Source organism: Bemisia tabaci, chromosome 2 (genome assembly GCF_918797505.1).
Source record: "Bemisia tabaci chromosome 2, PGI_BMITA_v3".
Classification (NCBI taxonomy): Eukaryota; Metazoa; Arthropoda; class Insecta; order Hemiptera; family Aleyrodidae; genus Bemisia; species Bemisia tabaci.
The window spans coordinates 55,427,275-55,441,627 of record NC_092794.1 but is presented as its reverse complement, the minus strand read 5'-3'; the positions used below and the strand labels follow the sequence as shown (position 1 = coordinate 55,441,627).

Sequence of the window (14,353 nt, the reverse complement as noted above, 5' to 3'; positions counted from 1 at the left end):
GTCAGTTGGGTCAAAATCAGTTCAACATTACGTTGGCAATTCCCCAAATTTCTGTAAAAGTTGAAAAAAAAAACGTTATTTTATTATTAAACTTTCAAAGCTTGCGTTTGTTCCGAAGCATTCCAGACGTATGCTGCTAAAACTTATGAGTTTTAGAACTTTATATATCTATAGTGATTAGTGAATTAGTGATATTTATAAATACCTAATCGCACTGATTTCGGAGCCGGATTTTTTATTTTTTCGGAACTACAGCTGAAGATTCACCTTACCTACGCCTTAAGTTGTTGAAAGAGCATAAACAATTGGCAATTATTCTTATGATTTGCAAAATTTCAAAATTGCAGCCAGTTGGAGACTTAAATATTTGATCTTCAACAAGCTGCCATTGTAAAGGATAGATATAGGGGCTTCATGCCTCAGATTTTGCAGACAAGTTTCTATTTTTTTGGCTTTGACAGCAGGGTAATTAAGCTAGGGATAAGGAGACCGCTTTAGGGTGGGGCTAGGGATTAAGATACCTACGGAAGTCAATCTGAACGAGAATTACTCTATTGTTCTGAGCTGAGGGGGCATTCAAAATATGGAAATCTACTGAGATTCTTGATGCAAGAATTTATTGCGAATGGACACAGTTACATGATATTTATTAACAATGAAACACCTAATCTTAAGAAAAAAAATAATAATGCGACAAGAATTTGAAATTAAACTGATCAAAATGAACTTGAACTACATGGATGTTATTCATTTCCTTCCTCATCCCTGTTCTCCCTGAATATACACATTTAAATTAAGGGAATTCTTTGACAGATGAAAAAAAGAGAAGGAGAGAGATAGTTTCAAGTTTAAGACTCATAAACATTTAAGCACTAAGTGCAGGTACTTAGGTATCGTAGTAAACTTAAACTCAACCTCACTCCAAGAATTCTTTGTTTTTTAATTTTGCCATAAAAGAGGAAAATAAATTCATGATGAAGAAGAAACATCGTTGATACATTTTAGATATATCATCCCTCAATATTTCTTACTACATATTTTGGAGAGCAAATGAGAGGCCTTTCAAAATTTACAGCTACCAATTAGTTTGTTAGAAAGCTTAAATCAGGGAAAGTTAAGCTTTGAGGGGACTGACAGCATGAGTAGTGAGGGGACCTAATCTGTGCTGCAACCCTTTTCCTCCGACAATGTTGTTCTTTGTTGAGAATTGACAGCCTTTCTTGATGCAGCATGATGTGATGAATGAATTATGTTTAAGAAGCCTCAACAGAAATAAACACAGAACATGATCTCAATTTGACATACCTAATAGATCTTTTTCAGTTTGAGAAAATTATTTTTTTTGTGATACCCCAATCTTGCTTCGTAAACTTGATAACCACTTCAAACATTATCCTTCAAGGTAACAGGCATGATTTAGAGAGGTAGATAATTCTCATAGAAAGACAAAATGTTGTTGAAGAGGATGCTGCAGCACCAAGATTGAGAGCAATTATATTTAACTCACTTCTTTAATTAAATTTAAATTTTTCAAATTGAAGTCTTAAGTATTAAAAACTAAATTAATTTTATTAATTTGAGTTCTAGCATTGGAATTTCCATAGAGTTTTTTCGGTGGTTTAACTTCCTTCTCTGCACGTATGTTCAAATGGCATTACCAGAAAGCTAGTTTGACAAAAAATGTACCTGTTCTTAGGACAGATGTAGCCAGAATAGTTTTTTACGTCCATAGCTATATCGAATGGTTGGAATTTGAGTATTCAAGCTGAAACTATTGGCTTACTTGATTGAGTTCTGCCTTGTTAATTCTGCTGTCATTTTTGGGAGATTGCATTAGTGCAGAAGACCTATCTTTCTCTTAGAGACCTCAGACTGTTACAGAAATTAAGAAACATTTCAGGAGCTTTCTGACAACTTTTAATTCTTGCCTTAATAAAGGATAATTAAAACAAAGAAACAACACATATTACTGTTTACAAGTGAATCTTCAAAGAGATTACAAGAAAGCTAATGGATTGACATTACAAATTGAAATTTATCTGTGAAGAAAAATAGGTTGTCACCAACAATATTTTGATTCCTTGACCTATATAAAGCTTGCATGCATGCATGTACATTTTGTGGGAAAAATGTTTGGGAAGATGGACTCCTTATAATCATGTACAATTAAAGTTACAAAAAGAATAGGTAAATACTTAGCAAATCAAAAGAGAGATAATTTAATGTATGTAAGGAGATAGTAGAAAAAGGAAGGGGAATCATGATACAGAAAAACGATTGGAATATATTCAGTGTATGTACAGATTTTGGTATAAAATCAGAATGTGTGAAAATTCATCTTCAATCTAGAAGAGAACGTACTAATTATTTTAATGTTTTTATTTTATTTATCCTTTCCATTTATCTGCCTAATTGATTTGCCATTGTTCATTGATCATTTTTTCATTTTAATTTTTTTTTTTTTATGTGAGACAGAAAAAAATTATTAAAAAAAGAAAAAAAATAATGGAAAAAATAAAAATTAAAATTAAAAACAAAAATTAAATTATAAAAAAAATGATAGTGAAATAGTAACGGTTAATCAACAAAACTTTGTTCTACACAAGCTCTGACTCGTTTTTCATATTCTCTTCTGTTTTCTTTATATAATTGCGCTGCCATGGAGTTGGCCGGTGAATTAGGATTAGGGTCACTCAGCAATGACTAGAAAAAATGCAAAAAAATACAAATATTAAAAATTTATGAAGGAAGAGTAAAGGAGTGTATCCTTCTCATGGAGATAAAAAAAAGGCATTATAGAGAAAAATCATCCAATAAAAATGGAGACAGCATTGTGAGTCACAACTTTGCATCCATACCATGAATGGTTATATTGTTATTATCAGTGTTCCAACTTCACATAGTGTCTTGCGCAAAAAGCGCTTAGAAAGGGAATTTTAATAACTTTTAACCTAAAAAGATATTAGTATAAGGAGAAGTCAGGGTAACAAGTTTCCTTGAATTTTAAAATTATCTGATTTCTTGAGATGTTGAGAAAAAAAAATTCTGACTTTTCATGGATTTTTTGTTTATAAATTCTTCTCACGAGCCATCAAGCGCAAAATTAAGGCTCTACCGTAAGAGTGCATAAATGCAATCAAAGCCGTTCATAAATTTTGACAAAACAAGAGCATTCGATGATTGACAGCAAAGCTCCTTAACTTTTCCTGGCTAAGTAAAATTAATTGAAGTTTCTACATCTTCTTCGATTATTCATGTACTGTATCACATGAAAGAGGTTCTTAGTCCCTAGATTTCTTTTGTCCTTGTTTTTTTATAATGCTCATGCTTCATAATGCTGTATCAATAATCTATACTGCTCACTGACTGTTGACAGTCCAGAATGTCAGAAAAGATGGAATTCAAGTTTATTTGACAGTGAGTCAGTCCAAACCTGCGTAGTAGTAGTGATAGGAATCCACCAAATTTGTCATCAGCGGCAGTTACAGATTTCATAATTGGCCAATTTTGCTGGTCACAGAAGATTCTTGTTTGAATGGTTTAAGCTTGAAGATCAGCAAAAATTGGTAAGATCTCTTCAAATGTCTAGTTTCTACATTCAATATTGACGGAGATATTGCTTATCAAAATTTGCAGCATACAACATATCCACCTGGATGATGAATACCATGGGTTCTTCCATCTTGGTTTCATCCTTGTTTTACATCAAGCAACCAGTGCAAGTGTGTGTATATCTATGATTGGTGAAACCAAGATAGAAGAGATCATGGTATGCACTACCGCAGTGAATGGTGCCATGCGCTGAGGTCTCCAATGAGCAGTAGCTTTATTAATGATGGACGTAGGAACTTTGCATAGGAACAAAACTTGTTATTTGCCAATCTATTAGCTTCAAACAATAAAACAAGATTGTAAGACTAGCGCAACTGACCAATTGGTGCACCATGGCTATATGACAAGCTTACTACTGTCAGATAAACTTAGTACTTTCTTCTGCTTAAATTAAACAGACGCCTATGTTTAAATGATTGAATTTTTGAACAATGTCTTTACAATAAGTTACCTTTTGTTTTACCTTAACTTGAAAGTAGATCAATTTCTGCATTGATTGAAGAGCCTTTATTTATATCAATTGATAAATGGGAACACTTTAGCTCAGCTAGGTGGAAACATGCTTTTCTATCAATAACTTGAAATATTAATCATTTTCAAGATGTGATACCTAACAGAGGTAAGTGGTCCCCAAAGGTATGATCAATAAGAATAAAACATTTTACTTACAGCTACAGTTACGGAAATAGTGTTAATTTTCAGGAATGGCAATTTATACAAGCAGCAGCAATGAATGAAATTAATTCAGCCTAAAATCTTAAAAAGACAAAACTTGAATCGAGAATTTATGCCTCTAAACTGCTAATTCTTCCATTGAGTTTTCACTTAATTTGACTCTTGGAAAAAGAAAAAGAAATCAATTATCTCACCTGGATGGATGTTAGGATTGCAGAAACATCATAAGTAGGACTCCATCTATTTTGCAGTATATCTAAGCAAATTCCTCCATCTGCGTATACATTTGGATGAAACATTTTTGAAACAAATCTAACTGTGGGTGGTTTATTAGGATATTCTTCAGTAAATTCAATAGTTAATTTAAAAGTACCATCTTCGAAAGGAGTGTCATGAGGGCTGAAACCAAGCAAACAAAAAATTCAATAATTTTAAAACACAAAAGAGAAATACATTTTAGTCTAAAATTTGCAACTTTGCAAAAGTGCAACTTTTTAGGACTTGGTAAAAATTACGAACCACTTACAAGCATGGTGTCCATAATTCTTGACCGTGCTTATTCCTTGATTAATCCCTGATTTTCAGGAGTTTATTCTTCGATGACACTTTGCTTGAAAGATACTTTTTCAGTCTCTTTCTTTTTCTTAGAGTCATTTTTATTAGTTAATACACAGACATGAATGAAACAGACAGAAAACAGAAAAAGAAATTGCAAAAAATTCGAAAGTAGATTGATAACATTTTGATCAGGTAAATAAATAAAGAAGAGAGAAAAAAAAAAGAAAGAAAAGAAAAATCTGAGAACAGGTTTATTACAGATACTTGGCTAAAACATAATTAAAGAGATGTTTTCCTAAAAATACACCTACTTAAAATTGAAAGACCACTTTAGTGATGCTTTTTGGCTAACTTACCCAAAAATTACAGCATTCCAGATCATGATATTGTTGTCTGTAGGAGCTCCGCTTACGCCTGTAGGTGGATCCTCCTGAAGTCTGTAAACAAGACAATTAAATTCAGTGGTGTGGATTCAAGAAAAAAACAATTTAGGAATCTACATTTATAAGGTATGGATGAAAAAAAACCACTACTTACATACAAGAGAGCTGGATAAGCAAAAAATTATGAAAGAACGCATATACATTCCCCTAATAATTTCAATAGTTTCATAAGAAATTAAAAAAACAGCAACATTCATACTTGCTTGTGGCACAAAAATATGAAACATAGTATAAAGCATATACATACACATGTTTCAAGAGGCTCTTTCCAGATACAGGAAGTAAGAACATACTTGTTTTATTTTTATTTTCCAGTATACTTGTAATGTTCCAATGTGCGTTTGTAAAAACTAATGTTGAAGAGAGACAATTTGCATATGTATATGTACTGTTCAGCCTTGATTAGGTCTACCTTTGGTCTTATCATTCAATTTACTTCTAGGTTCAGTAGCCTTGAATCCCATGAGAGCTCTAAGTACTGTAAGTAACTGTCCTCATTGCAATTAACTCCTGAGTCTAAATATAATGTCACTGAGAGGGAAGAGTTTGGGCACACACAGCTGCAAGATCATAATCTTATTTGGAGCAGAAAAGTACTACCTATTTCAATTTAAGGGTAAATGCCATTTAACTAAACCTACCCCTGACCCTTGAGGGAATAAGCACATTTGGCAATTTTGAGGGGTTTTACACTATACTACTGCACAATATTGGGCGCTAGCAAACTTCAACTGCAGACTGTGAAAAACAAACTTCTTGATTTACAATTGAAGAGAACAAAAATACTTGCGAAGTTCTTTCACTAGTCCCCAGACGCTACAAAACGAATACAAAGCATCTGCACCTGGAATAAGGGCATAAACAGGCAAACTCATCGGCCATTCTCAATCCATGCTATAGACAGAGGAGATGCTTTAGAGTTAAACTTCCTGACAACAAACTGAGAGATTGTATTTTAACCAGTCCTAAGTGCTTATATTATCCTTTGTCAAAGAATTGTTAGGTGGTTGACCTAGAGATTGTTTTGACAAGTGAGTATTGACTTGCTTACCTTTTAAAATCACGCATCAATCGTCTCCTTGCAGGTGTAGACATTTTAAACACTGCAACAACTAAACTTGGTCTTGGAGCACTAGAATAATACAAATTATAGCAGAAAAATGTAGAAAATAACTTATTATTTAGACAGAAACAAGATGATTCCTCAAAAATCCTCTTTCCTATCCTACCTAACCTCCGATCATGACGGTGAATCATGGGAGCAGCGAAAAAAATCTGCTACTGTCATGTTATTTTGTTCCTATCTTCTTTTTTTTCGCCTGACCAAGAGAGGTCGTAAAATTTGACCTAAAAAAGTTAGAGATGAAAAATAAAAATTTCCAAATTTTAAGGATAGAACAAATTTTATTGGGCGAAAAGTAATGATCTGGGAAAACTGATTGTGGAGTCTTTTCAGTTGCATCACTGGAGGTCAGCTGACCATGTTTGGTTGTGTTTTGTTCAGGTTCTAGGTTATGAATTGTTTGTGATAAGTGTGATTGTAATCGTCTGATTGTAGTGTAATTCTTCCAAATTTTAATGATTTTGAGATAGTAATCAATTCCAACGATATCGTTACACTTATTTATGCGAATCTATGTTTCTCGCTACAATGTTTTCATAGGGAGGTACTCTGCATAATCACATTAAACTCGGTGCTTAGATTATCATTCAACATGATTAAAGCTATACTGGTTTTCAATAATCATGGGAAACCCAGATTGTCCAAATTTTATCATTATTTCGTAAGTTCTCTCGTTTATCTTTTCAACCGTCTAAAAAATTCTTTCAGGAACCTTTTGCTGGTTGTTCAAATTTGGCCATTATTTTCACGTTACAATCTGGGCTCCCTTCTTTAATTATCTGCAATATTTTAATAAAATCGCCACCTTCGAAAGATACCATTCAGGTACTAGAGTACAGTCCAGTCGGGCATAAAATGAGAGATGGGTCTCTGATGACACTGGCGCAGCACCATTCTTTGGACCAATCCTTGTCACACGCATGAATGACCTGGAGAGATGGGTCTACACACATTGAACCATCCGAGAATTTAAATGGTGATTGTATCAAAGGAATTAATTAAAACTTCCCTATGATCACAAGTGTTTATTTCACAGGCCTAGATAATTATGTACTTCTATAACGGTATTAGAGAGTGAACCATATTATTGTAGATGATAAAATCACCACCCACCAAGGAAATAAATGCTGTTGTGCCACCATGATATTAATTCGTTCCTATCGTAAATGAGCTGATATGTGTGAGTAGCTGTTAGCATAGTAGAAAGAGTTTGTCTCAGCAGTATGAGAAACGCTGTGCATCGAGACGGAACTCTAGCATCAAATATGTTGGCAGTTTAGTTTACTTTTCATTTAAAAACGACCACACTGCCATCGTCAAATAGCAATAAGCAACAATGCCCCTTTTGCTGTAAATTGGTCTAATGAGTAAAATGGTGAAAAGTGAAAAGCTGCCAACTTATCCAGGGTTAGCTCTAGCATATTATATCTGTACCACGCTGTCTTTTGCTCAGTTTACTCTCATGCAAGTGGGAACTTTTAGAAAAAAATTCTTAAGGATCCCTTTTATGTAACGCACAGTTTCCTCTCAACCCTGAACCCACACAAAAATTATTTAGATGAAATCTATCATCATTAATATCATATGCACATGTCTGGAGTTAATTAAAATCTGACAAAAGCAAATTTTACTCACTATTTTTTCTGACTCGCTCCTCTTTGCCTCTCTAATAAGCAGTACACTCCTTTTTTTTCAGAATGAAGACATGCAGCAACAAATTATTAAAGAAACTTTTCAGCTAGTATCCAAGAGAGACGATAATATTTGTAATTTTCTTGAAGGTGGCAGGTGAGTTATCATCCAATCTGAAATTTTAATTTAAGGAAGTGTCTGTCAAATGATCCTATGAAAATTCCTCTGTGTTTATTATAGGTATTTACATTACAAGCAAAAGTTTCTTCTTTGAAAGAGGATAAACTTGACTTAAACAATGATTTCTTGAAGATTGTTGGAATACTGAGGTTTCAAATTATAATTATAGTTACTTACTTGGGTTATTTTTAGCTGGTAAGGCAAATGAGCTAATGAATCTATAGTAACCAGCATTTGATCATTGAATGGTTTTAATTTGGTAGAGTTAAAAGATTCTTTTTAAATTTATTTGGACTGAGTTCATCAGAAAGGAACCAACCCACATTATGTAGAAACTGAGAAAAAGCGGTTTGAAGTTGAATTCCTGCATAAGGCTCAATGTTGAAAAAGAACTTCAACCCCTCTTTTCACAAACTAATTTCTGTTTTTAAACTTTCAATTTTTGACAAGAGAAAACCTATGGCTAGTGAAACTCGAGAACATTCTTAACTCAATTTTTTAAAAAATGTGGGTTGGCTCCTTTCTGATAAACTTGGTCCATTTGATATTAACCAACATGACTAAATATTTTTAGGGCAGCGAATTACAGAGGTGCACCTTCGACCAGTCTGGCTCTTCACCCTGGGACAGACTGTGATGTATGTTGCAAACATTCTGAGGAATTAGAGCTTCTTCTGATACACCGTTCCATTGTCCAAAAATAAAGTGATCGAGGACAATATCTAATTTTTTTGTTTTGAAACCCAAATGAAACTGACAGCTTTTTTTTTTTTATCAATTTCAAATAGCCTATCGGCTAATCCCATGCTGGCCCCAGGTGACCATTGCCTGAGACCATCAAACTCAGATCACCTGACCGGGAATCGAACCTGGGACCTCTTGGTCATAGGGCTAGCGCTACAACCACTACACCACAGGAGGCCGACAGCTATCTACATTCATCTGGTGCATTCACTCACTAGATTTTTTCTACCAGTGAAATTTGACCATGAAATATTTCTTGTACTCGGAAAACATTTTCCTCTTTAAATCTAACTATGAATGTTTTGTCTTTTTTCCAGCCTGATCGGTGGATCTGATTTCAAGCTTATTTATCGGCATTATGCAACGCTGTATTTTGTTTTTTGTGTTGATTCTTCCGAGTCAGAATTAGGGATCCTAGACTTAATTCAAGTTTTTGTGGAAACGCTAGATAAATGCTTTGAAAACGTCTGTGAGCTAGACTTAATATTTCATGTTGACAAGGTAAGTTTTATGAGTATTTTCTCTTATATAAACTCAAAGTGGTGAAACAAATAAGTAAGAAATGATTATGATTTTCCAAAAGAGAATGATACTTACACAATCGAAGGAAAGATTGCAAAGGTACAAATCCTATTACAAAAATGAGTTGAAACTATTAGAAATGGAGTCAGGTAGAAAATTTTTAGTATAGAGTGAGAATCTTGTTGAAACCTGAGGGGTAACTCTAACTTTTAATTTTGTATGCCTCGCTTTAGATGGGTGTCATGGCACTCATGCTACTTACAACTATTAGACATCATTGCCTGGTTGACCTGATGAAGCTGTTCCCAAGTTTCAGAATTAGCTTTCCAGCTAGCTGATTCTGTCAGCATTAAGCAATATTAGTACAAAATAATAAATACTGTGTAATACCCAGCAAATTTTACATTGCTCCAAATTTTTCATGTTTGTACTATCTGCAAGCTGGGTACCTTTAAAATAATGCAACGATGAAATCATTTCTTTGTAAAATCTAAACATGGTACATAATCTTGTTTGCCTTCCTCTTTACATCCATTTATCTTGATATTTTTCACCCAATAATTTTTATTTTCAATTCAGGTGCACTATATTTTGAATGAGTTGGTAATGGGAGGCATGGTATTGGAAACTAATATGTCAGAAATTCTGAATCGAATAGAAGACCAAAATAGAATGGAAAAGCAAGAGGTAACTTTGATCCCTAATAGTATCTTTTGTGTAAACTTTTGCATGTTATTAGGAAAACTAGAGGTGTCGTCAGATAAGTTGGCATTTGTTTCCTTTTAGTTTGCAGGCATTTTTGTGTCACTACTGTTCACATGAAAACATCCAACTCTATTAGAAGCGAGAACACAAGCTTGGATTGGTTTCTCAATACCTTCAAACCTTGTAACACTCCAATTTTTAACCGCACAGAAATCACAACCACATAAAAGTTGCGGATCATAACTGATAGGTTTTTTTTTTTTTTTTTTTTTTTTTTTTTTTTTATGATACGATCACGAAACAGGTGTTTTCAAGGTGGATAGTAGCAAACGATGGTCTGTGCAGAGGCCTATATTTGTCATCTGCGCTTGCAAACCGAAAGTAAACAAATGCCAACTTATCTGACAACACCTCTACATCTGCTTATCATAGATCTTCAAAGCCAAAGAAATTTTAATTTCTGTAAAAAGCACCACAGTTTTTGGCTGGTAAATCAAAAGCCAGTAGTATGCTTTTACTCTGACCTGGTACATAATAATGTTTGAAACAGCTAGTAGTAGTGCAGACAGTTGTTGAATAGACATGGTACCACAGCTTTTTATTTTCAGTCATTTAGAAGGCAGGTCTCTTAATTTCAACCTCCCTTTTCATCGTTACATTCAAAGATGTGCACACCTCTTCATTGCTGAAGTTTTGATTCTTCATCAAAAAATGAACTGAAGTGAAGGTTCCTGATACCAAGCCCGAATTTCAATGCACAAGTAGATAGTCACAGCTTTTCTGATGTTGCTGTCATCAGTGATCTGCCTACCCGTAGTGCCATGTGCCTAATGCACCTAAAAATTGAATTAGGTGTCAAAAATAGGGCCATTGTGGCACCTAAAAAAGTTGATGCACCCCATTGATTTTTTTCGAATTCGCAACCACAAAGCATCAGTATGACTCTCAACGTATTGTCTGCAGTGCTAAGGCAAATTTCATTCAAGTTAATTTGGCTCCTAAAATTAGGCTTTCTGGCCGAGGTGACTCCGAAAATTTTCAGGCGGGGATTGAACACTGCAAAAGAAAGTCTTATCCTCCAAACCCCTGACAAACATCTACAATCTCGGTTCTAAGCCGATGGGCCAAATTGCATTGAACAAAAATTGTTTCACTAAATTTGTCTGCTTCTTTGTTTTTAAGAAAGCAAGGATATTAAAGAGGTCTGTGCAAAAACGGCAAAATCCGCCCACCCTCAGATTTCAACCAAACTTCGGATTTTGATAGGCCTATATGCCAATAGTAATCCCTGAAAATTTCAGCCCCCAAAAATAATTACAAGAGGGGGGGCGGGGGGTCAAAGTTGGAAAATCGTGCAAAATTCAAACTGCTATATTTCGGCAACGGTTACAGCTTTTTGAATGCGGTTTGGACCAAAAAACGCAGAATTGTATGTAGTTTCTATTTCATGTATCGTTTGTTACAAAATTTCAACGCAACGTTGCCATTTTTGCAATTTTTTCAATTCTTATTAAATTTTGACCCCTTAAATTTGGCAACATTGTAAATAGCAAAAAACGTCATCTCGCGATTTTGACCAAAATAAGATATGTTGTTCTCAATGCAATTCCCTACAAAACAGCACAAGTCGCATACTGGGGAAACGATTGGTTCGCAAGTTACAGCTTCTCAAAGTTGCGCACCTCGAGGTTGTTGCGCGCTGCGCATGGTATTAGCGCGCCTTGCCTCGAACTACAGCGACTTATTCACGGTTTAAAAACGCTTAGACGCTTTCATATGTTCTATTCTACTGTATTTTTCATTAGAAAACGAGAAAAGGTCCACGGGTACCAAAAGAAGGGGGGAGGGAGCCGTAAATGATAGCCTTTTTTTACGCTTTTCGCAATATTTTTAACTCAAACGAGCGGAATTAGGGCTCCTTGCACCCCCCCCCTTTTTAACTCACGCGTTCTCTTTTCTCAGTTTTCTAAGGCAAAAATGATGTATAATTAAATGCAACATCTGAAAATAGAAAGGTGTACCCGCTTGGCGACCGAACCCTGCACAAACAGTAGAATTTGCATGAATGGACACACTTGAAATTCTTATTTTCTTCAGGAGCTATTTCTGAAGTATTTTTAAAATTTTTAAACTATATCGATTCATCGATTTTCGACAATATCGCAGTATTGTATTTTTCTGTGAACACTGAACGATTTGGTAGGATTGGCTACCTTACACTGCATAGGGCGCGCGATCATTGATGGACCGCGGAGTTAGGAGATTGCGAATCCTTATCTGATCTATGGGTATTATTTTAATCAATCGTGAAGATAGATTAGCACAACACCGATGATAACATGCACATTGCAAATTGTAATAACACCTGTTTAAACTGATCAATTAGTTGACCTCTATCTTTCGATCGAGCCGGGTTATTTTCTTAAATCCTGTCATTTTTCTTTTACGATGAGTGGTAATGTACAAACATGCGTTGAGTGTAAAGTCTCGTTAGAGAAAAAAAGTCGTAAAGACAAAGTTTGCCGAAGTGGACAGTGGTTTTGTTTAAAATGTAGTGCGGAATTTCTCAGGAAATCGTCGGAAGTCGCGGAAAAACCCCCTGAAAAAGTGACAATTGGCTTTAAGTCTCCCTCCGTTAAAACTCACCGTAAATGTATTTTTGATTGCTCAGATTCATTAGATTCAGGTAATTTAATTTTTTTGAACAAACAGCTGAGAAGTGCAATTTTTTTTGAGTATAAGTTCATTATACGAGAGGGCAGTCGGTGTTGTGCTCATCATTTCACAAACGGTGTTTTGGATCCTTTATTTCTATCCGGTTTCATTGATAAATGCTCTGAGTCTTCTTCTTTTAGTGCAGGTGAAATTGAGGAGTTATTGTCAATAACGTGCAAATACCACAATTCATCCTCCGGAAAGTCAAGTGATAGTGCGACAGGGTTTTTTTTAAAACTTTCCGACCATGACATTCAGGTATGGACCGGCCTAAATAAATTGCAGTTCGAGACTCTACTCGAGTATATACCTGAAAAAGATGACTGTGTTTTGGGTGCTTATTTGATGTACTTGTACGCTGGAATTACTCAAGAGCAAATAGCAACAATTTTAAACATATCACGAAGCACAGTTAGCCGTAAAATTACTGAATGCAGGCAACATTTAAACGATAGTTTTGTACCGGTGTACTTAGGGAATTTTTTGCGCGAACAAATTCGAGCCGAACAATCTAATATATCTCGTGTTTTAAATTGTGTGAAGGAAGGAGATGACACTTTAATCACTATTTGGGACGGTACTTATTTGTTTTTACATAAAAGTTTAAACTTTAGGTTTCAGCGTCAGACTTTCGGGGGCCAAAAAAAGAGAAATTATGTAAAACCCATGATAGTGACAACAACAAATGGGTTGATTCTTGAAGTACTAGGTCCTGATGAATTGTATGCAGGAAATGTCTCCGATGCAGATATTTTGAAAAACATTATAAAGACTGACTTTTTTAAGAAACTCTTCAAGCCAGGTGATATCTTTATTTTAGATCGTGGTTTTGAGCGAGTAAAAGATGACCTTGAAGCACTAGGATTCAAAGTAACGATCCCTTGCCTAAAAAGGGATAATTCTCAGCTCACTACTTTAGAAGCTAACCAGAGTCGAGTTTGTACAAAGCAGCGGTGGGTTGTAGAGGTTGTAAATAGTAGTTTAAAGCGGTTTAAGTACTTGCGTTCGGTGATTCCCTCTCAATCATATCCATATCTATACAGGGATGTTCGAATCGCAGCAGCTATCCACAATAATTTTTTCCAAAGGCTTTACAGCGACGAAGATGATTCTTCTGTGGCTACTTGCATGTTAGCGAATTTGGAAAAAGAAAATATTCTCCAAAAGGTCGTCGAATGTGAATCATTGGTGAGGAAGTACAAGAACTTCGAGAAATTATCAGAGGCCCATCTTCAAGATTTTCCGATCTGGGAAAGCAGTGACTTTAAACCATTCTGTGGAACTTATCAGCTTTCATTAGCACGCTCTTACATCGGGGATCATTTATACTCGGGAAAATATGAATTTCAAGTGTGCAAAGACTCTTACATGCCTAGTTTTTCTAATTACGGATTTACAGTGAAAAAATCACAATTTTTGAAGTGTAAACTGCTGTCTCGCCATA

General features: G+C 35.0%; 2 protein-coding genes across 2 annotated transcripts in view; one reads left to right on the top strand and one right to left on the bottom strand.

The window, feature by feature from the left end:
* Positions 1 to 600: 600 nt before the first annotated feature.
* Positions 601 to 6,540, bottom strand: Ubc6 (ubiquitin conjugating enzyme 6). Its single transcript, XM_019047309.2, has 4 exons — positions 6,340 to 6,540; positions 5,202 to 5,282; positions 4,482 to 4,686; positions 601 to 2,703 (listed from the first exon to the last, which is right to left on the bottom strand). The coding sequence occupies exons 1-4, from the start codon at positions 6,381 to 6,383 to the stop codon at positions 2,578 to 2,580; spliced, it is 456 nt and encodes a 151-aa protein (XP_018902854.1). The 5' UTR covers positions 6,384 to 6,540; the 3' UTR covers positions 601 to 2,577.
* Positions 6,541 to 6,788: 248 nt separating this feature from the next.
* or (AP-3 complex subunit sigma-2 or) overlaps positions 6,789 to 14,353 on the top strand; it is a 13,474-nt gene continuing 5,909 nt past the window's right edge. The window contains exons 1-4 of the mRNA XM_019047258.2: positions 6,789 to 7,072; positions 8,108 to 8,199; positions 9,285 to 9,468; positions 10,069 to 10,176. Coding sequence (XP_018902803.1) covers positions 7,004 to 7,072; positions 8,108 to 8,199; positions 9,285 to 9,468; positions 10,069 to 10,176 — 453 coding nt within the window. The 5' untranslated portion in view covers positions 6,789 to 7,003. The remainder of the gene's footprint in view (positions 7,073 to 8,107; positions 8,200 to 9,284; positions 9,469 to 10,068; positions 10,177 to 14,353) is intronic.